At 45.7% G+C, this 21862-nt stretch overlaps 2 protein-coding genes across 3 annotated transcripts in view; one reads left to right on the forward strand and one right to left on the reverse strand.

Moving 5' to 3' along the window:
* EIF2AK3 (eukaryotic translation initiation factor 2 alpha kinase 3) overlaps positions 1-4914 on the forward strand; it is a 43658-nt gene extending 38744 nt beyond the window's left edge. The window contains exons 15-17 of the mRNA XM_058024008.1: positions 289-390; positions 2645-2707; positions 3731-4914. Of these exons, the coding sequence (XP_057879991.1) occupies positions 289-390; positions 2645-2707; positions 3731-3907 (342 nt within the window). The 3' untranslated portion in view covers positions 3908-4914. The remainder of the gene's footprint in view (positions 1-288; positions 391-2644; positions 2708-3730) is intronic.
* On the reverse strand, positions 4160-21114 carry LOC131083367 (octopamine receptor-like). Of its 2 annotated transcripts, none has more exons than XM_058024010.1 (5): positions 20723-21114; positions 14130-14628; positions 9650-9826; positions 6253-7978; positions 4160-4246 (listed from the first exon to the last, which is right to left on the reverse strand). In XM_058024010.1, the coding sequence occupies exons 2-4, from the start codon at positions 14384-14386 to the stop codon at positions 7306-7308; spliced, it is 1107 nt and encodes a 368-aa protein (XP_057879993.1). In that variant the 5' UTR covers positions 14387-14628; positions 20723-21114; the 3' UTR covers positions 4160-4246; positions 6253-7305. The 2 variants fall into 2 exon arrangements, with proteins under 2 accessions (XP_057879993.1, XP_057879992.1); XM_058024009.1 differs by having other exon boundaries at positions 14130-15744.
* Between the last annotated feature and the right edge of the window lie 748 nt (positions 21115-21862).

Here is a 21862-nt window from a genome sequence, read left to right on the forward strand (position 1 = left end):
AGTATAGGAAGGTAACTGTAAAAGATTCCACTTAATTGAGGAAGGACACACTCTCGTGCATGAGATTAAGTAAGGTGAAACATTTTGCTGTGCAGCACAGAGGAGCTGAGGATCAGAGCCTTGCTCCCTGGTGCTCATGGCTGAAGTTCACCAACGTGCCTGTGCTGCAGCTTCCAGCTCTGCACAGGGCTGGTGACCTGCCCAGGTGAACTTGCAGGGCTGATGTTTACTTTGTAGATAATTGCATGCAGTACCTTGACTGCCCTGACCCTGACTTTGCCTTCTCAGATCTGTGGCAACACCTATTCTCACAAGGTGGATATCTTCTCTCTGGGACTGATTCTCTTTGAGCTGCTCTACCCCTTCAGCACACAGATGGAGAGGGTCAAGGTATGTGTGGTGTTGGGTTATCTTCAGTTTGAGCATTTGTTTAAAACTGCTGTTTGCTTGGTGAAAGGCTGGCAAGAGGTTCCTGTCCTGTTTTCTTTGGAGAAAAGCCTTGCAGCCAGGAGCACAGCTTCTTTATCAGCCTTGTGCAGACCCCCTGAATCACTGAAAATAAACTACAGTCTTCCTAATGTGTGTGGTTGAATTGAGGCTTTAATTTCTTTACAAAGCTCCTCTGTTGTGAAGCCAAGAGAAACTATTGAACTACAATATCCAAGAACTCAAGCAATAAATACAGCTTGTGACTTTAAGCCTACCAGCTTGGTTTTCACTCAAGAATTGGAGCCATGCTGTGCATTTTGATTATTTCTTCCTTCATTTGCATCTGCAGTGCTTTTTCCCCCAGAGCACTTGGTGAAAAGTGGCTGTTCCTTTTCCTCTGGTGAGTCTGAGCTGTGAGTCTCACTCAGCTTCAAGCACAATCTTCCCATAGCTGCTGCCATTCATTGCAGCAGATGTGAGTTTGGGATGTTTGATGTGAATTGGGGATGTTTGATGGTGCATTACAGCTCTTGCTTGCTGTTCAAGTGTGAGATCCATCTTGCTCAGGAGCAAGTTCATGGAGAACAGGGGCCTTTCTGGCCTCTCCTCTGTGACCACCAGTGACCTGTGCAGGAAAGGAAGAGTCATTAAAACTTGTATTTATCATTTGAATGTGCTTGGGGGTGTTACATTCTCAGGTGAAGATGGAGTGGGTTTAGCAGAGAGTAAGAAACAGCTTGAACAGCAGCCTGACCAAGTGCTTCATCTCTTGCATTCTCTTGATTAAGATGCTCTGGCTTTTAATGGCACAAACAGTACAGTCTAGAGGAGGAATTGGTGTTAATTTGAACCTCTGGCACTGAAATCAGTTTCAGTTTCTCTAAATCAGTTTTACTGAAACAAAATACCTGGGGAAGAGCCATCCTGGATTCTCAGATCTCTTGCAGCAGTGATTACAGGCTTTGCCCTTCCAGTTTCTCTCCTAAGAATAGAAGCAAAGCAGATAATCAGAATGAAGCCTAAATTCCATCTAATTCACATTTTTTACTTGAAGAGAATGTTAAAATGAAACCTAAATTCCATCTAATTCACATTTTTTACTTGAAGAGAGTGTTAAAAGAGTGCCCTGCCTTTCCAGGATTTTCACTGTCATTTCACTCTTTTTGCTAAAAAGGAAATTCCTGCCCTTTCATTGCTGGGTTCTGGAGTTTGGCTGCTTCACTGGCTATTTCTGAGTTGTTACCCTGAGGTTTTCTTTGGCCTCAGCCAAGCATTAGCACTGCTTGCTGAAGCAAAACATGCTCTGCCTGACCAAGTAACCCAGCAAATTCTAGGAATTTGTGACAACTGGCTGGAAAAATCCCCAGAGGTGGAGCGTGAGAGCTGCCTCTGTCTCAAGCTGTGAGCAGTTAGTCAGTAGCAGTGCAATTTATTTCCAAGTGACATGCTGGAGAACAGATCACTAAATGCAGACTGAACTGACAGAAAAGGAGAAAAGTTTCTGAAGCATTTTAATGTCATCAAACTCAGTTCTCTTGACCAGGAGTTTGGCTGTTGCCCATCACTATTAACTGGTCATTTTATATTTCCAGTGGAGTAATAGTGAAATGAATGATGATTTAACTTTAGAATTCTTGTATTTTGTGCTCAAATTTTTGTAAAAGGAGATCCTGCCAAGAAAATTGAAGTGCTAAATGCTGAACATGGGAAAAACACTGTCACTAGATGGAGCCAGTGGCCTTTGTATGAAAGGAGCACAGAAATACCCAACACAACTGCTGATAAATCTTCTCATTCCTCCTTAAAAGTTCAACAAAGACAGGTGCTTATATTGGTAATGCAGAGACAATAATTTCATGTGTCTTGATACTGGTGAAGGCCATCCTGGAGTTATGGGTGGTACACAGATTTGTTGATTTTGTTCAGCTAAAGTGAGAAAGTTCAGGTTCATGTATCTGACTGATTTAAAACTGCAGAGATCACAATTCTTGTGGCACAACTCCTCCCAATGCAGGCTCAGTACCTAGGGAAGCAGCAGCTCACCTGTTCAGCTAGGTTGTGACTTTCAACCACTAAAGCAACACTTTAAAACAAAGGGTTTTCTTTCCAGCAGGCTCATTTCTTTGCATAATTTGCGTGTTTTTGAAGGGTAGGTTGATATTACTAAGGAATGATATTTTGGAAAAGTTACATGTCATTCTTCATATTTTTGCAGACTTTAAGTGATGTTCGAAATTTGAATTTTCCACCATTGTTCACTCAGAAATATGCACAAGAGGTAGGTACAGCTGATGTGTTAATTGTAGCCTTTTCATTAATAATTGTAGCTTTTTTCCTTTGCTTTGCAGTTGCTTTGTAGGTGAAAATGGAGAAACCAGGTAGCTTTCATGTTGTTAAGGTGCATTTCCCTATCCCAGTACTTCTCTGCATTTCAAAGCTATAACATTGCAATAATGGGCACGATGACACTCCTGTCACAGTGTTCCTCCAGGAATACATTTTTACCTGGCTTCCCTTTGTCACTTACAGCCAGTCATTTCACATACATCCTGTCATGGCTCTCTGCAACAAATCCATATTCCCAGAGAGAAAATGCAAAGCTTCAGCCAGGTAAAGGAGAGGCTCTAGGTAGCACCATGGCTGTACGGGATCCCCTCCAGAACATGAAATCCCCATGAGTAAATTGTGCTGTGTTCTCATTAGTCAGGTCTGTAAAGTGATGTGGTGGCAGGTGAAGAGGAGGTGATGTCCAAAACCTCCCCAGTAAAAAGCTGAGGTGCTTTCAGATGTTCAGGGTAGCTTCAGACCAGTGGCCAAATGAGACCAGCCTTTCCTGCTTTACAGCTGGAAGCTGCCTGGGAGAAGGGGCTGTGCTGTGCTCAGCTGGAGCAGGACACTAATTCTGATTAAATTTGAAACAAATATTCAGACTACTTGTACATTTAAAGGAAAAATTCTAATTTGCCATGAGAGAAATTCAGTGTGGCTAAACATGAATCTAAAAATTACATATAAATTATGTATCATATATTTAACTTTGATTGCAAATAATGTGAAGTTTTTTATAACCCTGTTAAACCTTGACTCCGATGACAGTAAAGACACTTTTAAGAGATGCACAGTGATACATTTTAAAATATTTAGTGCACATCTACCTACTGAGCCAAATAACACCCAAACAACTCAAAAAGCAGCTGGGGTTATTTTCCACTACTTCACACAGCCACAGCTGAAGCCAGGACATAAAATGAAGAGGAGTTTATGGATTGGTTCATGTAATTTGTGTTGTCTTTTCTTTCAGTACACCATGGTGAAGGACATGCTCTCTCCAAGTCCCACTGAACGCCCAGAGGCTGCAGCAATCATAGAAAATCCTGTCTTTGAAGACATGGAGCTGCCCCCCAAGCCCGTGCTCAGGCAGAGGTCACGGACAATGAGCCTATCAGGAAATAAACATTCCAGACAACCAAGCAAATAACTATCCTCAGGATCACTTCTTCCACTCGGCAGGTTTCACAGGGATTGTTCAGCAGAAGGATCCTATGATGCAGAATGTTTATCTTGGGAATAGTTTACTTCAGCTTTTTTTGCCATGTTTAATGTATAAGACATGTTGGACAGATTTCTGTTTACTTTGACAGCCAAGGAAGCCCAGTAACCAAACCTTTCACATTCCATTTTCCTTACCTTTGCTCTCCTAAGCAAACAGGTCCAGCTGCTGTGCTTGCCAATGTTGTGCTCCATTATCCTTTTTTTGGGGGGTTTCTTGGGTTTTTTTGAAGCTTGTAAATGTCAGCTTGCTGGGTGAGTGAGAGATCTGTAACATGTAAATAGAATTAAAATACTGTATTTTTATAGAGCAAATTACAGTCTCTAAGCCTAGTGAGTGTCTATCCGGGTCACTTGCTCTTTGGTGAAATGAAGATGATTTTGAAATTAACTTTGACTCCATTTTTGTCCCTGGTGGGTAAACTGGGAATCTGCACTATTTTTAAAGCAAAAAAGTACCACAGTTGTACATATTGTCACTGTCCATAGCCTGTCATTAGAGGAAATCATTTCATACTTCTGCACTACAGTAGATCTTAGGGAATGCATCTTACACGGATGAAGCTGTAGAGAAGGAAAAGGAGCTTTTTGCCATTAAATGGGGGGTTTTATAGGCAGTGGTTGGAAGAGCCATAGTCAAAATTATGTACAAAAATGTTGTGATTCTGAAAATTTAAACCTAATGAAGTCATACATGTCGTATGTAATCTTGTAGATTTGTACTTTTTAAAAAAATCAACTGGTAGGCATTTGTGTAATCTGCTAATTTAACTGCCTAATGCCATGCTTTTATTTCTCACTGTAAATATGTTAATTTTTATTTATAAAATACAGAATCAATCCATTTGGGTTGGTGGTGTACAGGATGCACTTGTTGTAATTGCTGAGTGCATTGAATTACTGTGACTTCTTTCAAGTCTAAATGATTTAATAAACTTTTTTTATTTATAAGACAAAATAGTAGTTGCTTCTGTTGGAAGCCTGCATCCGTGTGTGCTGCAGGTGGCAGCCCTGTGCAGTGGGAACAGGATGGGCTCTGCATTCCTGAAACTTCCTTTGCTTCCCTGTCTCACACTGGCCACAGCGTGTGTGATGACGCAAAACCCAGTGTGCTGCTTGGAAGGGAGACAGGATCTGGAGAAAAAAGGGAATTGAGCTCTAAACTGGGTGGATTATGGATGCAATTGCTCACCAGAGAGGGGAGAAGGGATAATTCTTATGCTGTTACAGCTGGTCTTGTACAATTTTATTTTTTCTCTTTTACAGACTTAAATCTGGTAAAGTGTCTGAGCTCAGTTTCTTAAAAAGATAATGGACTCAAATCCTCCTGGGGATTACTGTGCTGTGGTGTGACACTGTGACAGCAATCAAACCAGCTGACACCCTGCAGCTTTGTGATAAGGCAGAAGTGGATTACAGTGATTGTCTTCCACATCCTCTTGGATAACTCTCCCAGATACTGGCTCGTCCAGGTGAAACCAGAATGCTGCAGTGAGTGTCTGATCAGGAACAGAATTTGTGTTTAGCTGGGTTAAAAGAGGAGGGTTAAGGGTGTCCCTGTTTGCATCAGCAGCACAGTAAATGGCCACGTGTGGAGCCTCTGCCTTCCCTGCCAGCTCAGTGATTACAGGTGGAGCACAGGAAATGAGGATTAAGGTATTTTTAACTTGCTGTGTATCTGGATGTGGGTAGCTGCCTATTCCAAGGGCCCTGCAGCATTTCAGTACCAGAACTGGCATATGTGTTCACACCAGGTGTGTCTGCATATTCTGGATTGTTACATTTGCCCTCAAAGGGGTGGATGAGTCCTCCCCTGCGGGGTCCCTGCCCAGCCACAGAAGCATCTGGCCTTGCTCAGCTCTGAACTGCCTGGTCAGTCTTTGCTTCTCTCAGCACTGGAGTGTTGTCCCTGCTTCTGGCCCATTATTGCTCCAGGGTTTGACAGAGAAAGGCTCTTCTCTAACCTGGGAGGTTTTCCTCTGAATGATGTGTACTTTCCAGCCAGCTATTTGTGGAAGAAAACCCCAAACTGGAATAGCTGTGAGCTCACAGCCCTGCAGAAGGGGCTTTGGCCTGGGGTTCTGCTGTGCTGTCCCATTGTTCCACAGGATATTGCCATCCCTCAGCTCCTTTCCTCCCCCATAGCTCTTGGGAATGAAACCCCATTCCTTGTGCTATCATATCAAAATGACCTGGGTGGCAGCAGCAGGATTTCTGCCCTGTCACCTTTGTACCCACAGGATGCTTCCCCCAGAAGAAGGTGTAGGTAGTTACCATTTCCATGTTGTTGCTGGAGTCTGGAACACCTCACCCTCTCCATGGAGAGCCATTTCACAGGAGAACCACTGTTGAACCCCAGGTCAGGGATGTTTTTTCCACCAGGCTCTTGAGACAGAATTCCTGACCCTTGTGCTGGCATCTTCAGTAACTCAGCTGCTCCAGGCAGGTCCTACTGCATTTTGATACCTCCGAGGACATTCCCCTGATAGCTTTTCAGAGTAACCCTTCAGTGAGGCACTTGTGGCTTTCCTGCAGGGAGCCAGTGCTGTTGGAAGTCCAGATGAGCACTTGGCAGTCGTAATAATAATTATTTCCATTTATCTTTTTTTTATGTCTCTATGGTAGATACCACAGTATACACACAATAATTCCTGTTCACATCCCATCTTCAGCCACTGTAGCTTTGAAACTGCAGTGCTCCTCCTGTTACAGCAAGTCTCTGTCATCTCCTGGGGTCTGCCACAGGGAATGTCCCCTTCCAGAATTAACAAGGAAACCTACAGATAATTCACAGAAGGCCATGGAAAGTTCTGAATATCCAAATGTTGCAGAAGCCAGTGAGCTGAACCTTAAGCAACAGCCCAGGCTGCAGAGTGGATGTGAGCACATCCCTCCTCTAATTCCCATACACACACTGGCACAGGTGGAGTTATTAAAACTGGTCAAGTCTGTAATGAAACTTCAAGATGAAAAGCTACAGTGGCTTGACAAGAAACACTGTCCCACCTGACACAGATCACCAGGATGTGCACAAATGTAAGGTCATGTTACACCATGCTAGTTTGTTCTTTTTACCCAACATGAAGGTTGAAATTTGTCTTAGAAAATGCTCATTAGAAAAATAATTATCCAGGAATTAATCAGTTCCATTAATATATAACAAATTGCCTCTAAAATATCTGAGTTCTTCATGTGGAAGGTGAAGAAATACATCTTTGTTGTATTGTAATATTCCAGCCCCTGCTTCCCCTCTTTTCCTACCCTTTGTTTTTCCACTGGGACATGCTCCAGCACTTTCTGTGTCACCACCTCCAGCGACTGCTCCTCCTATGACTTGGGTTTGCCCCTGGGGGCACCGTTGGGCACCGCCGCGCTGTATTCCAGCTCCGGAGCGGTCTTGGAGAAGGTGGCTATGGAAACCATGTCTTCCCCAACATCCACCTGAGACCTGCGCCTGCACAGGAGCAGCTTCTTGAGGGCGTGCTGGAAGTCCCTGTTGAGGAAGGCGTAGAGCAGGGGGTTGATGGTGGAGTTGCAGTAGCCCAGCCAGGTGATGATCTTGAAGGTGCCGAGCAGCACGGAGCTGGTGGAGGCGCTGCCCCTGGCCGCCAGCCACACGTTCAGCACGAAGTAGGGCAGCCAGCACAGCACAAACACGGAGATGATGATGCTGATGGTCCTCGTGGCCTTGTTCTCCAGCTGCAGGTGGTTCTGCCTCTTGCTGTTGGGGTGGTAGTGGATCTCCAGCGTCTGGGACATGATGCGGGTGGCCTTGAGGCGGGAGGCTCGGTAGATGAAGAAGTACATGCTGCACATGACCATGAAGGGGAGGAAGAAGGCCAGGGCAGAAGCCACGATGGCAAAAACCCAGTTGGTGACAAAGATGCATTCCCTGCCCGCATCAAAGTCCACCCCGGGGATCTCATTCCAGCCTTGCATGACGGGAAGGAAGGAAATGAGGGAGGAATACACCCAGACCATGCAGGTCATCACGATGCATCTGCAAAAGGAAAGAGAGGCAGAAGGGAGGGAGGGTCTGAGTAATTTTGGGCTGAGAACACGCTGTACATTTCAATCCCCATGGTAACCTGTGTGGGATACCGCTGCTGAGCAGTCCAGCCGGGCATGCAGAAGGGAAAAAGCTGGACTATAACCAGTCCAGACTTGTGTATCTCTAACAACTGGGTAATTGGTCTGTAGTCGACAGGATTGGAGTCAGCTCAAGGAGTGCTCAGAGCTGGCTGAGCAAAGATGAGGTTAGGTTTCACAGAAGATGTTTGTTAGTATTTGAAACAACAGCATGTAGATATTTTTGCTTTCAGCTTTAGTACCTGGCCATTATCTCACCCTCTGGGGCCTGATGAGGATGGAGCTGATGGGCACCAGATGGCAGAATCTGCAAGGGGGGGGGACACAGAGCCCCTTCCTCTCTTTGCCTGTGATCCACAAATCACGCACAGCAAGAGTGACAGTGGGGAAAACATGCCTGAACCCACCCTGTAAAGCACTCCACTGCTGCAGTGTCCTCTCTGCCCTCCCTCAGATGACTTTCCCCACCCTGCAGTCCTCATTTCACCCTTTCACATGAAACCCTCCTGGGAGCTCAGGAACTCTCCTTGTTTTCCCTGAATATCACTTCAGAAAAGATGGTGAGTTTAAGAGGGAGGACTACTGCTACCTGCACCCTTCTGGGTCTCCTTTCACCTAGTCCTTAGAAGTCCTTCCCCATCTCTGCAAATGTTTAAGGCCAAGGCTTGAGCAACCTGGTCTAGTGGAAGGTGTCCCTGCTCCCAGCAGGGGGATGGAACAAGGTCATCGTTAAGGTCCCTTCCAACCCAAGCCATTCTGTGATTCTATGAAATTCCCGTCAAATGACTGCGCAGGGAAAATCCTGTAGGCCCATCTCAGCCCATACCACTGGTTTCTACCCCATTTTGCAGCCCTTCCTTAGCTGAAAAAATATTCTCCCTGGAGCACCATCCAATCCCCTCAGCTGCATCCACCTTGTTCCCTCCTACACCACATCAAGCGTTTTCTGCAGTTTTAAATGGTGAAAGTTCCTTTCCCCACATCACTCTGCTTCTGGGCAGCACCTGAATGATCTGAGCTCATCCAGCCTCACATCAATGTAGGCTGCTGTGGTATTTTCAGGATCCTCCAGATGGAGGAGGAATTGAGAATCTGACTCCATTATATTATATTATATTATATTATATTATATTATATTATATTATATTATATTATATTATATTATATTATATTATATTATATTATATTATATTATATTATATTGTATTGTATCGTATCGCACTAAAACTATACTAAAGAACAGAGAAAGGATTCAGACAGAAGGCAAAAAGATAATAATGAAAAACTCAATACTCTCTCCAGAGTCCTGACACAGCTGGCTGTGATTAGTCATTAAGTCAAAACAATTCACATGAAACCAATCAAACAATGACCAGCTGGTAAACAATGTCCAAACCACAGCCCAAAGCAGCAAAACACAGGAGAAGCAGATCAGATAATATTGCTTTCATTTTTCTCTGAGGCTTCTCAACTTGCCAAGCCAAGTAATCCTGGCGAAGGGATTTTTCAGAAAATATGAGAGGGACAGGCCATGGCCAGTGACAGGCTGGAGGGAGCCCAAAGGAGGAGCAGCTGCACTCACCTGCCCCGGGACATCCTCCTGGAGTAGTGGCAGGGGGTGACCACGGAGCAGTACCTGTCCAGGCTGATGAAGCACAGCGTGACAATGGATGCGGTGCAGAACATGACGTCGAAGGAGATCCAGACTTTGCAGAACAGCTTCCCGAAGAGCCACATCCCTGTCACCTCATAAATGATGCTGGGAGAGAAAACAGGTGGAAATCAGAGCTGGAGGGGCTCTTTGTGCAGCCCCTGCAGGTGTATGAGGCCAGGCTGGGGGAGCAACCTGGTCTAGAGAGAGATGCTCCTGCCCAGGGCTGGAACAAGATGATCTTTAAGGCTCCTTCCAACCCAGCCTGTTCTGTTTTTATTTCCTTGTGACTGAGGAAATGCTGTATTTTATCACACAGGTACTAAAGGTGGGCAGCTCAGACAGCAGGGATTCATCCTCCAAGACACAATCCAAAAAAGGAGCACCCTGTGGTATTTTCAGAGTCCCCAGGATGAAGGAGGAATTGAGAATCTGATTCCATGTACTTAGAAGGCATATATATTATATTATGTTATATTATGTTATATTATGTTATATTGTGTTATATTGTATTATATTGTATTATATTATATTATATTATATTATATTATATTATATTATATTATATTATATTATATTATATTATATTATATTATATTATATTATATTATATTATATTATATTATATTATATTATATTATATTATATTATATTATATTATATTATATCCATACTAAAGAACAGAGAAAGGATACAGACAGAAGGTTACAGAGAATGATAATGAAAACTCGTGACTGCTTCCAGAGTCCAACACAGCCTGACTGGTATTGGTCATTAAGTTAAAACAATTCACATGAAACCAATCAATCAATTACCTGTTGGATAAACAATCTTCAACCACATTCCAAAGCAGCAAAACAGGGAGCAGCAAATCAGATAATATTGTTTTCCTTTTTCTCTGAGGCTTCTCAACTTCCCAGGAGAAAAAATCCAGGGCAAGGGGATTTTTCCAGAAAATATGACAGTGACAGCACCCCACACCTAGAGCATGACTGAACAAGAGCAAAGCTGTGCTTCTTGCAGCCTAAGTGCCTTGAGAGAGGTGCTTTGCCCCACAAAGCTCCCCAAATTTACATCTGCACAGCTTTATTTATCACAGCCTTTTCCCAGTGCCTGGCACAGCACAGTCTTTTATGATTTCTGCCCAGTTCCTGGGGCATGGGACATCTCCCGGAAACTCACTTCACACCCAATCAAATGCTTCAAAACCAGGAAGGATTTCCACTCTTGGTTTAAAAAATACAAAACAACAACAGCCTAGGAGGAAGCCCATGCAGCCTGTACATTATGAGGCTCATAAATGCCTCAGCAAGGTAAACACAGCAGCAAAAACAGACACAGCACCAAAAATATTGCTAACAAAGTCAAGAGGGGCCTGTGAGAAGTGAGCAGTGAAGGAAGGAACATATGGCAGCTGTAGGAAGGCTGATGCATGTTTCTGTGGCAGTCACTGAGATGCCATTTGCTTCTTTCTTTCTCCAGCTTTCTGCAGCTCCCGAGGTGCTGCTGAAGTCACCATTGTCAGGGAATTTAATGGGTAACTCCCTGGTCCTGCAAAGCTTTAATTATCCTGTAACTCCCCAGGTTGCTGGTGAAACACAGTGAGCCCAGGGCTGCTGAGCTGCAGTGCTCAGGTGTCCAGCAAGGAGGAAAGATTCACCCTGATGGCAGAAAGCAGTGCCTGAGCTACATCTCATCTCACCAGCTCACTAAATGGATTTGTGAAGGGTGTTCCAGAGCACAGCAACTGCTGGAGATGGGGACAGTGCTGCTGAAGGGTCCCAGCCCTCAGCAGCTCTTTGTCATGTGGGATTCCATGCGAAAATCCAGGCAAGCTACAGCAGAGCCTGTCCCTACACCTTGGGCAGCATGGAGGATGCACAGCACGCTCATGGAAAGGTTTCATGGCTCTTTTACAGAGGGAAATGAGGCATTGAACTGGAGCACAGGTTCAGCTCTGGACTTGGGGGCTGCTCTGCCGTTGCTCAGAGCCCTCCTGAGCCCCAGAGATGCTGCAGAGCTGTGGTGTGCCCTGAGGGAGATGTGCTGCTGTGGGGACAGCCTTGCTCACAGATCCCAGGTGAGCAGGTGCCCAGTTCTCACCTGCACACACCTGGCCTGCAGACATCCTCACAGTGGGGAGATGGACACCTGAGCCCTCTCCTCTGAGGTAAAAAGTCTCTGCAGCTTGGAAATGCTGCTGGAGAAGAAGAAGTTGTAAAAGGCAAAAAAGCCCCCACACAATGAAGTCACCCCTGCCTTGCCCTTTTCCTTGCAGAGGAAAAGAATAGCTGGAAACATTCAGCCTGGAAATGACAGACTGGCTGGGGTACTCAGACAACGAGCCAAGCTCACTCCTGCAAACCAGCCAAGACAGGAACAAAAGAAAAATCTTACTCTTATGAAATTAAGACACCAAGGACAAATTTGTTTTTCCCTTCTGCCACATTTTCCTGAGCCAAACTGCCTCCTGAGATCATTTCTTTCCATTCCCTTTGGCACTTAATAACCTGCCAACCGAGGAGCAAACTGAGATCCAAAGGAGCAGCGCGGATGTGAAGCCGAAGCAGTGGGAAAGTGTGGAGCAACAGGAGCAGGGCTGGCCAAGGCTGATGGAGCCAGCAGGGTCCCTTCCTCAGCAGGGCCCCACCAGGAGCTGCCAGGGATCCCCAGCAGGCAGCACCAGGAGGGGCACAGAGCACCAGCCACGCTCTCATCTGTGCTCCCCCTTGTGTTTTTGTTCTTTGGGTAAAACATCACTGAAAGTAGATTCAAAATAGATAGAGGAAGACATTTGTTACAGTGGGGATGCTCAGAGAAGCTGTGGCTGCCCCATCCCTGGGAGTGCTCAAAGCCAGGGTGGATGGAGCTCTGAACAAGCTGCTCCAGTTGCCTGTGTCCCTGCTCAGTGCAGGGTTGGGTTAGATGACCCCTGAAGGTCCCTGCCAACCCAAACCACACTATGGTTCTGTAATTTCAGAACCTGAGCTTTAAATTCATCAAGCACAGAATCTAAGTTAGTAGCAAAGGTCTTTCTAAAAGAACATCATTAGCTGCTTTTTTTTTCACCTGATACTATGACCTTTTAACTCAGTTTGTAATTGCTTGTTAGGACAATGCTTTTCAGTGCCAAATTCAAAGAAATAGGCAGCCCAATGAGAACTCAAGCATAGAAAATGGAAATAGTTCAGCTTCCTCATATTGCCCCATGAACTCAGGGCGCAGCTCCCTGATTTACACAAACCTCTGGCTGCTTTGCAGGACAAGACAGCCAGGACCACAAGCCAGCTGCTTTCTGCTTTTGTTTCACTGTTTTAGCCAGGTAGTGAAGCTCCCACAAATATAAACCTCATGCAGGGACACCTGCCCTCTCCAGAGCCTCTTCCTCCATGAAATGTAGGGGAAGCCTAAATTACCCAGCTTATCTTGAATAAATCCCTTACATCCCATATGCAGGGCTGGTCCTGGAAGGGGGAGCAACGGCTGGAGCTCCACATACAAAGCTGGAAATCAAGTTCAGATCAGCAGCCAGGGTCCCAGGGAAGCACACACAGCCACCAGCCCACAGCTCAGCCCTTTGGAGAGCCCAGCAGGCGAATCCCAGCCCTGCTCTGTGGTGCTTGTGAGGGGCTCCAGGGCGAGGGAAGAGATTAATCTGACTCCATGTTCTCAGAAGGCTGATATATTAATATTATATTTATATTATGTTATATTATATGTTATATTATATATTATGTTATACTATATTACGTTATGTTACACTATATATTATATTATATTATATTATATTATATTATATTATATTATATTATATTATATTATATTATATTATATTATATTATATTATATTATATTATATCCTATTATATTATATCATATCATATTATATTATATTATATTATATTATATTATATTATATTATATTATATTATATTATATTATATTATATTATATTATATTATATTATATTATATTATATTATATTATATCATATCATATCATATCATATCATATCATATCATATCATATCATATCATATTATTCATACTATACTGAAACAATACTAAAGAATAGAGAAAGGATACAGACAGAAGGCTAAAAAATAATAATGAAAAACTCATGACTCTCTTCAGAGTCCCGACACAGAGGGATGGTGATTGGTCATTAAGTCAAAACAATTCACATGAAACCAATCAAACAATGACCAACTGATAAACAATGTCCAAACCATATTCCCAAAGCAGCAAACACAGGAGAAGCAGATCAGATAATATTGCTTTCATTTTTCTCTGAGGCCTCTCAGCTTGCCAAGCCAAGCAATCCTGGCGAAGGGATATTTCAGAAAACACCACAGTGGCATTGCTCAGGGGAAAAGGACATTTGTGCTGCTGTGCTCCCAGGCTTTCCTCACCTGAAGGGCATCACCAGGCAGGCCACCAGGAAGTCAGCCGTGGCCAGGGACATGATGAACATGTAGGTGACCGTGCGCAGCCGCTTCTCCACCACGGGGCACAGGAACACCACGGTGTTCCCCAGCAGCGTCACCACGTCGATGAGGGTGAGGACCAGCCCCACCAGCACCTCCTGGAGCCCAACCCCTCCCCGTGCCAAGGAGGAGGCAGCAGAGGAGAAATTGGAGAGCCGGGATCCGTTCCTGTCCGTCAGCATCTTCCCGCTGCTAAAACCTGAAAATCAAAAAGGGCAGAAGCACAATTACATCAATGATGGTTTGTAGGTGTGGGAAAGGGAGGATGGAAATAATATTTATGCTTCATTTTCTCCAGGAAAAATCCACACACCCTGCTGTGGCTGTGTCCTGGGTTAGCAGCCCATTAGAAGTGTCTGAAATCCTGAGGGTGAGATAAATGTGAAGCATTGACTGAAGTCCTTCACAGCAATTAAAAGCCCTCCTGTGAATGAAAATGCATCATCAGATGAAGCATGAGACCAGGAAAAAAAAAAATAGAAATGTACTGAGAGCAGAGAGAGGGAAAGAAAACAACTGAAATCAAAAAATGAAAGCAGCTGGGCTAAATCCCACTGAACAGCATGCCAAGTCCACATAATGTGGGGGCTGGAACTAAATGATCTTTGAGGTCCTTTCCAATCTAAACCATTCTGTGGCTCTCTGTTCTCATCACCATCTTTGCCACCCCCAGAGCAGCTGGGGCTGCTTGCCCAGCCCCACTGCTCAGTCTGTGCCGTGCCCTGGGTTGTCCTGGTGCTGTTTCACACTCTGAATTTTGGGGGTTTTTTAGTGCCACAGCGGGCAGCTCCATCCTCCAACCTGAATGGCCAAGCAGGGCTGCCAGCAGCTCCACAGGGAGCAGAACTGTGCAATCACAGAATGACTTGGGCTGGAGGATCATCGCACTGAGGTGTCTCAGGTGCAGCCCTGACCCCACAGTCTGTGCCCTCTGTGCCCAGATGGGAGGTGATGCTCCCAGCTCCTTCATTGGGGATTTTTCTGTTGAGGAAATCCACATGTTTGTGTCCACAGCTCAGCTCCCAGACTTTACAAAGTGGTGTCACAGGTAGGTGGGAATGATGCCCTGCAGAAACTCCAGCACTTCAAAGCTCACTGGTGTAGCTGAGGGAACACAAAGGCAAAACTTGTGGGGAAAAGAGAGTTATAGAAATATTTCCTGATGAAAAGTTGCTGTATTTAAATATCACCACTTCTCCTGTGACCAGGATCTGCTTCCACAGGACCCTCAGGTGAATCCACATCTCCAGGGCATCCTTCTGAGTGCAGTGTGAGGGTGGGCCTGGATAACATCCCTGCAGCCCAACTTGCTTCACCTCACAGGGGACCAAACTTTGTCTTAGGATGGGTGTAAGAACAAGGCAGCGAAATGTTCCCAACATCTCTTTGTCATTCCTGCAGCCTATGGTCCAGAATTACCTCTTAAGATGGTTTCAATGATTTCTGAATCATGAAATTGTCCTGCTTCCCCTCTGGCCCAGCAACCTTTTAGCATCCATCACCTCCTACAGCAACAACTTCCACAGTTCAGCTCTGCACCCTGCAAAGAAACACCTCCTTGTGTGGGAATCCATGAAATCAGAGGGTTTTGGGAAAGCTGCAGAAGGCAGCTTTCTCTGTGATTAGAGATAAGCAGCAGCCATGAGATTGGTCAGCACAAAAAATATGTAAGAAGTAGAAAAGTAGGGACAAATAGAACAATGGTCTGTGTATTAACACTCGTCTAGAATAACTCCCTAAGCTGCAGAAGCGTTTATCTAGTGAGATATGAGGAAGTTCTAAGCTTGATAATGGAGCTCTGTGCATTGTGTTTGAAGGCTCACAAGCAGGTATTGTATTCAAAATAAGCAGCATTGTTTAACCAAAGGTACCTGTGCTTACAGTGGTTGGATAAATCTACTGTCAGTGTGCTTCTGCTTTGTGTGATTGGTCATAAAGCTTTTAAAGGGAGTCTGTAAATATCACCATTTCATGATTCACAATCTCTAGAACCCAACATATCCCAACCCCTATCATCCCTGTGAAGAGCATCCCTGACCTCACTGTGAAAAATGCTTTTATTTATGATTGGCTTTTCACAAATATGAAAATGAATATTATATGTGTTATGTTAGAAAGTTATGCTGTATTAATTTTCTTAAGTAGTGCGTTGAATATAGTTTTAGGTTATAACATAAGGTTAAAATAGAAACTGTGCTATGTAAGATACTGCTTTTAAAGAGAGGACTCGCACTGAGATAGCAGGCACAGGACACCTGAATCTTCCAGAGAATAAGAATTTATTGCTCCATTATCAGAAGAAATGAACTTCTTCCCACCTTGCTCAGCCCTGAAGACGCTGTCAGGATTGAGAGGAAGAAGCTGACACTGACCAGACAGAATCCTGTGTTTGAATGGAATTTATGCATCATGTATGAGGCGTATGAATATGCAACAGGCTGTTGCTTTTAAGGGTTAATCCTCTCTTAACGTGGGTCCTTTTTCAGGCTTATTTTGCCCAGAAAGAGGTACCAGGACTGTGTGTAACTCTTTGTTCTTATTGTTCTCATATTGCCCCAAATTCTAATTGTCCAAATTATAATTACTCTAATTATATTACTATTTTTATAACCATATTACTACTATTAAACTTTTAAGATTTTAAAAACAAGTGATTGGCGTTTTTCACACTCACCATGCACTTACCCCTCCTGCATGTCGCCTTTCAGACAAGTATTTTAATGTGGGAAATGGATTTGTAGATCTCTAAGAATCCATTTCCCACATTTTTTCCACACAGGGAACTTTCTTCTTAATTCAGGGCTATTACACGTCCTTAAAAGCCCCCACCATGAGGGATTATACTGAAAACATTCCAGAATTCCCACATCACCCAGGTGTTTCTTTTCCACCTGCTGAGCTCTTCCAAGCATTCCTACACAACTGTGAGGCTGGGCTGCATTTTCTGAAAGCAATAGTGCCCTTGTTCTTGGATGTAATTATGTGCTCACGCACCAACTCATCCTTCAAAATCCTCAGCTCCATCCCCTGACTTCTGTTTATACGATGGATTTAGCGGTTTCCTTTCTTTCAAGTAAAAAATATAAAAAAAATAAATTTAAAAACAAAATTAAGAAAAGAGTCAAGCTGTCTAGAAAAGAAAAAAATAAAGAAGGAAAACCCTTCCTCATTGGAGCTGGGAGCCGCTGGCTGAGACCTGAAGCTCTGCTGCTCCTCCAGCACTGAGAATAATCAGGTTTTTTGGACATCATGTCAGGCAGCCCCCTGGGCCAGCACTGCTCAGAGTCTGCAGGGTGTCTTAAGTACCTCAGTCCTAATGAAAATATTCCTTGGACAACATTCCACATCCTGGTAACACCCCATAAAAAATAAAATAAAATAAAAAATCCAGTCTCCAGCTCTCCCATAATTGCCAGGAGAGAGGATGATGTGTGCCATTCTTCCTAACTGCTCCACTGAGGGTGGCATCAGGCTGGAGGAGCTCCTGTGGAACAGCTGGGTTTCAGTGCAGCCACATTTCCTGGCAGAACGGATTGTTCAGGCTGTTCTCCTTCCTGTGTGTGCCACACAGACAGCTCGGGGACAGCGGGGTGGGAAATGCACAGGGACGGGGTGGGAAATCCACAGGGACACAAGTGGGAAATGCACATGGACATGAGTGGGAAATGCACATGGACAGGGGTGGGGAATGCACAGGGACACGGGTGGGAAAACCATAGCGACAGGGATGGGAAATCCACAGGGATATGGGATGGGAAATCCACATGGACAGGGATAGGAAATCCACATGGACATGAGTGGGAAATCCACATGGACATGAGTGGGAAATCCACAGGGACAGGGGTGGGAAATCCACAGGGACAAGGATAAGGAATCCACAGGGACAGGGATGGGAAATGCACATGGACACAGGTGGGAAATCTACATGGACAGGGGTGGGAGATCCACAGGGATATGGGTGGGAAATGCACATGGACACAAGTGGGAAATCCACATGGACATGAGTGGGAAATCCACAGGGACATGGGTGGGAAATCCACATGGACACAGGGATGGGAAATCCACAGGGATATGGGTGGGAAATCAACAGGGACAGGGATGGGAAATCCACGTGGACAGAGGTGAGAAGCCCACATGGACAGGACTGGGAAATCCACATGGACAGGACTGGGAAATCCACATGGACAGGACTGGGAAATCCACATGGACAGGGGTGGGAAATCCACGGGGACACAGCACATGGCCACACGGGAGCCAGGCTCCAGAACCCGCCTCTCCAAGGGCCATTCCCTGCTCCACAGCCATCTTCCATCTCATCTCCCACACCTGCTGGTCTCCTCGACAAGATCTGGAAAATGCCCTCTGACCCCACCTCGAGTTGACCCTAACCAGTTCAAACACTTGGACATCACCCTATGAACCAGAAGTTCTCCCAGGAGAGCATGCAGCATTAGGATAGGCTCCTGAACAGGAACAGCAAAACATCAGGTTTGATGGAAAATCAGTGCTTAAAAAAACCCAAAAAAACTATGTCAAAAATTAAAGTTTAAAACATTCAGTCTCGGGTTTTTAAAAATCACTGTCAAATTTTTGTTCATGGGTAGATGAGAATGATGGATGAGAATTCTGGATGAATTATTTGAGGTTTTTTAGATGTAACACCGAGACAAGAAGGTTTTGAAGTCACACCTTCCTGCAAAGAATGACTGCTCCCACACGGTCATTAAGTTTGTATCAGCCTTAGAATGACTCCAATTAAAGCAGATCATTACTCACAGTGCTCTGTGCACACACACCACTCTCAAACTTGGAGCAGAATTAGGACATGGTTATTAGAACTCCTCTTTGCCAGCTCTTTGTGCTCCTCAAGCACCATCTCAGCCTGGGTTAAAGGTCTGCTACAGTGAAAAACTCACAGCAGCATTGTCCTAAATGCAGGACACATCCAGGAGTATGGCAGTGCACCAAACCAGACGTGTCCACACTCACAAAACCCCAGAGAAACACTCTTTTGTCACTTTTTTTTTTTTCTTTTTATCAACACAAAGGGACTGAGGGACTGGAAATAAGGCTGTCTTTATTTGACATCCATGTCTCCAGCTATAAAACCAAGAGATGATGTATTCTTGAAACTTCATGTTTGCACCTTGAACTCTAATTCAGGGTGCAAAAAACAGGATCCTGCTGCTCCTGATCCCTTTTAAAAATCCCCTGTCAGAGCCCCTGGAATCTCATCCCCAGTCCCTGCCAGAGCCAAGCAGCCCAAGGTGGGTGTCTGGATCCTTTTGCCTCTGACTGAGAAGCCAACCTTTATCCAAAGTGTGCTAAATTAAATAAGTTAACTAAGAAATGCTGCTCTCAAACTGCCTGGAGAATTGTCATCACAGGGAACCCAGGGATGACACCACCTTAACCTCTCTGTGGAAATTATTGGGACAAATCAGGAAATGCCATCTTTCCCCACTTCCTCAGCTTAAAATACTGGAGCTCTTAAATACTCCTGAGAGCTGCAGCAGCCCCTGTGGTTACACTGCTGGGATAGCCCAGACTCTTTGCACATCAGTCATTCCGTCTTTCCTGTAAGAGAAACCTTAAACCAAAGGGATAAATGCCCAGTTGTACCATGATGTGGGATCTTCCCAGTTTTCCTGGGGATCTCAGATGCTTTAGAGTTTTCACTGGTTTTTTTTTTGGGGGGGTTTTTTTTTGTTTGTTTGTTTGTTTTTTGTTGTTGGTTTGGTTTGTTTTGGTTTTTTTTTTTTTTTATGGTTTTACCTCCTTTCAAAAAACCGATGGCTTGGATTCTGCTCTGAGGCTGCCTGAGCAAAGCAACTCCACCATTTCTGCTCCCCTTCAACATCCAGAAAGTTTGACCTAATGTATTCAGCAGACAAATCCCAAGCTAAAGGTTAATTTCATCAGTGAAAGGCATATTTTGACGGCAAGAGAGGGAGAAAAAAAAAAAAAACCCAACTCTGCAATCTCAAGGCTGACTGCACTTTAAAAATCTTAGAGCAATGATGAAAACTGGAAATATATTAGTGGGAATTACTTGCTGCCAGGCTCTGCTCTCTGCTGGATCAGGCACAAACCAGCAGGGAGCAATGCCTGCCCCAGGACCTCACACACCTTTCCTTCCTCTTCCTCCTCCTCCTCCTCCTCCTCCTCCCCATGGGAAAGCTGCAGCGCTCGGTGATTGCTGAGCGGCGCCAGCGGTTCGTCCAGCTGTGGGAGGCGGTGATAAAGGAGGGGAAATGCCTGGGGATGCTCCCACCAGTGCAGCACGCCCTCGGAGCAGCAGTGAGCCTCTGCACTGACCCTCCTTCCCTCTGCCCAACTTTCCCCTTGCAAGGACAGCGTTTACCAGTGCGCGATTTCTTTCCAGCCCCAAACCCGCGCTCCTGCAGCCTCTCGGAGAGCCGCGGGGTCGGGAACACAGCGAAACACAATAAACCACAATAAACCACCATAAACCGCAATAAACCACCATAAACCACAATGAACCACAATATCCTTACCTCGGGAAGTGTCGGCCGAAGCCGCCCCGCGGTGTCCCCAGCCCGGATCCCTCCCCAGGGAGCTGCTCCCAGCCTGGCTGCCCGGGGATGGATGCTGGTTCCTGCCCCGAGGCGGGATAAACTCCTCATCCACCGCCGGCACCGCGACTGGGATCGCCCGCGGCGGACGGGAGCGCTCCGGCACAGCCTCGGCAGCTCCGCCTGCCCCGGAGACACCGCAGCAATGAAACCCGGGGCGAGGGCAAACCCGCGCTGCAAACACGGGGTGCTCATGGTGCGTATCGGGAACTGAGCCGGGGTGCCAAAACCCCAAACCCTGGGGTGCCAAAGCACCAAACCCTGGGGTGCCAAAACCCCAAACCCTGGGGTGGTAAAACCCCAAACCCTGGGGTGGTAAAACCCCAAACCCTGGGGTGCCAAAACTCCAAACCCTGGGGTGCTAAAACCCCAACCCTGGGGTGCAAAAGCACCAAACCCTGGGGTGCTAAAACCCCAAACCCTGGGGTGTCAAAACCCCAAACCTGGGGTGCCAAAACCCCAAACCCTGGGGTGCTAAAACCCCAAACCCTGGGGTGCTAAAACCCCAAACCCTGGGGTGTCAAAACCCCAAACCCTGGGGTGTAAAAGCACCAAACCCTGGGGTACCAAAACCCCAAACCCTGGGATGCCAAAACCCCAACCCTGGGGTGCAAAAGCACCAAACCCTGGGGTGCCAAAACCCAAACCCTGGGCAGACAAACCCCTCACCCTCTGCGGAACAAAACCCCCAACTCCTGGAGTGTAAAACCCCCAATCTCTGAGGTGCAAAAGCCCCAAACCCTGGGGTGCAAAACCCCCAAACCCTGGGGTGCAAAAGCCCCAAACCCTGGGGTGCAAAACCCCCAAACCCTTGAGTACAAAACCCCCAAACCCTGGGGTGCAAAAGCCCCAAACCCTGGGGTGCAAAACCCCCAAACCCCTGAGTGCAAAACCCCCAAACCCTGGGGTGCAAAAGCCCCAAACCCTGGGGTGCAAAGCACCAAACCCTTGAGTGCAAAACCCCCAAACCCTGGGGTGCAAAGCACCAAACCCTTGAGTTCAAAGACGCTACCCCGGGGTGCAAATCCACAGCCCCGGGTGCCAAACCCACCCTCCCTGGGG

The sequence above is a fragment of the Melospiza georgiana genome, chromosome 5, assembly GCF_028018845.1.
Source record: "Melospiza georgiana isolate bMelGeo1 chromosome 5, bMelGeo1.pri, whole genome shotgun sequence".
Lineage (NCBI taxonomy): Eukaryota > Metazoa > Chordata > Aves > Passeriformes > Passerellidae > Melospiza > Melospiza georgiana.

Coding starts and splice junctions, on each gene's coding strand:
- LOC131083367 (XM_058024010.1), bottom strand. CDS start 14,386: ATGCTGACGGACAGGAACGGATCCCGGCTCTCCAATTTCTCCTCTGCT. Junction 9,827..14,129: donor TGCCTGGTGATGCCCTTCAG/GTGAGGAAAGCC, acceptor TTTCTCTCCCAG/CATCATTTATGAGGTGACAG. Junction 7,979..9,649: donor AGGAGGATGTCCCGGGGCAG/GTGAGTGCAGCT, acceptor TTCCTTTTGCAG/ATGCATCGTGATGACCTGCA.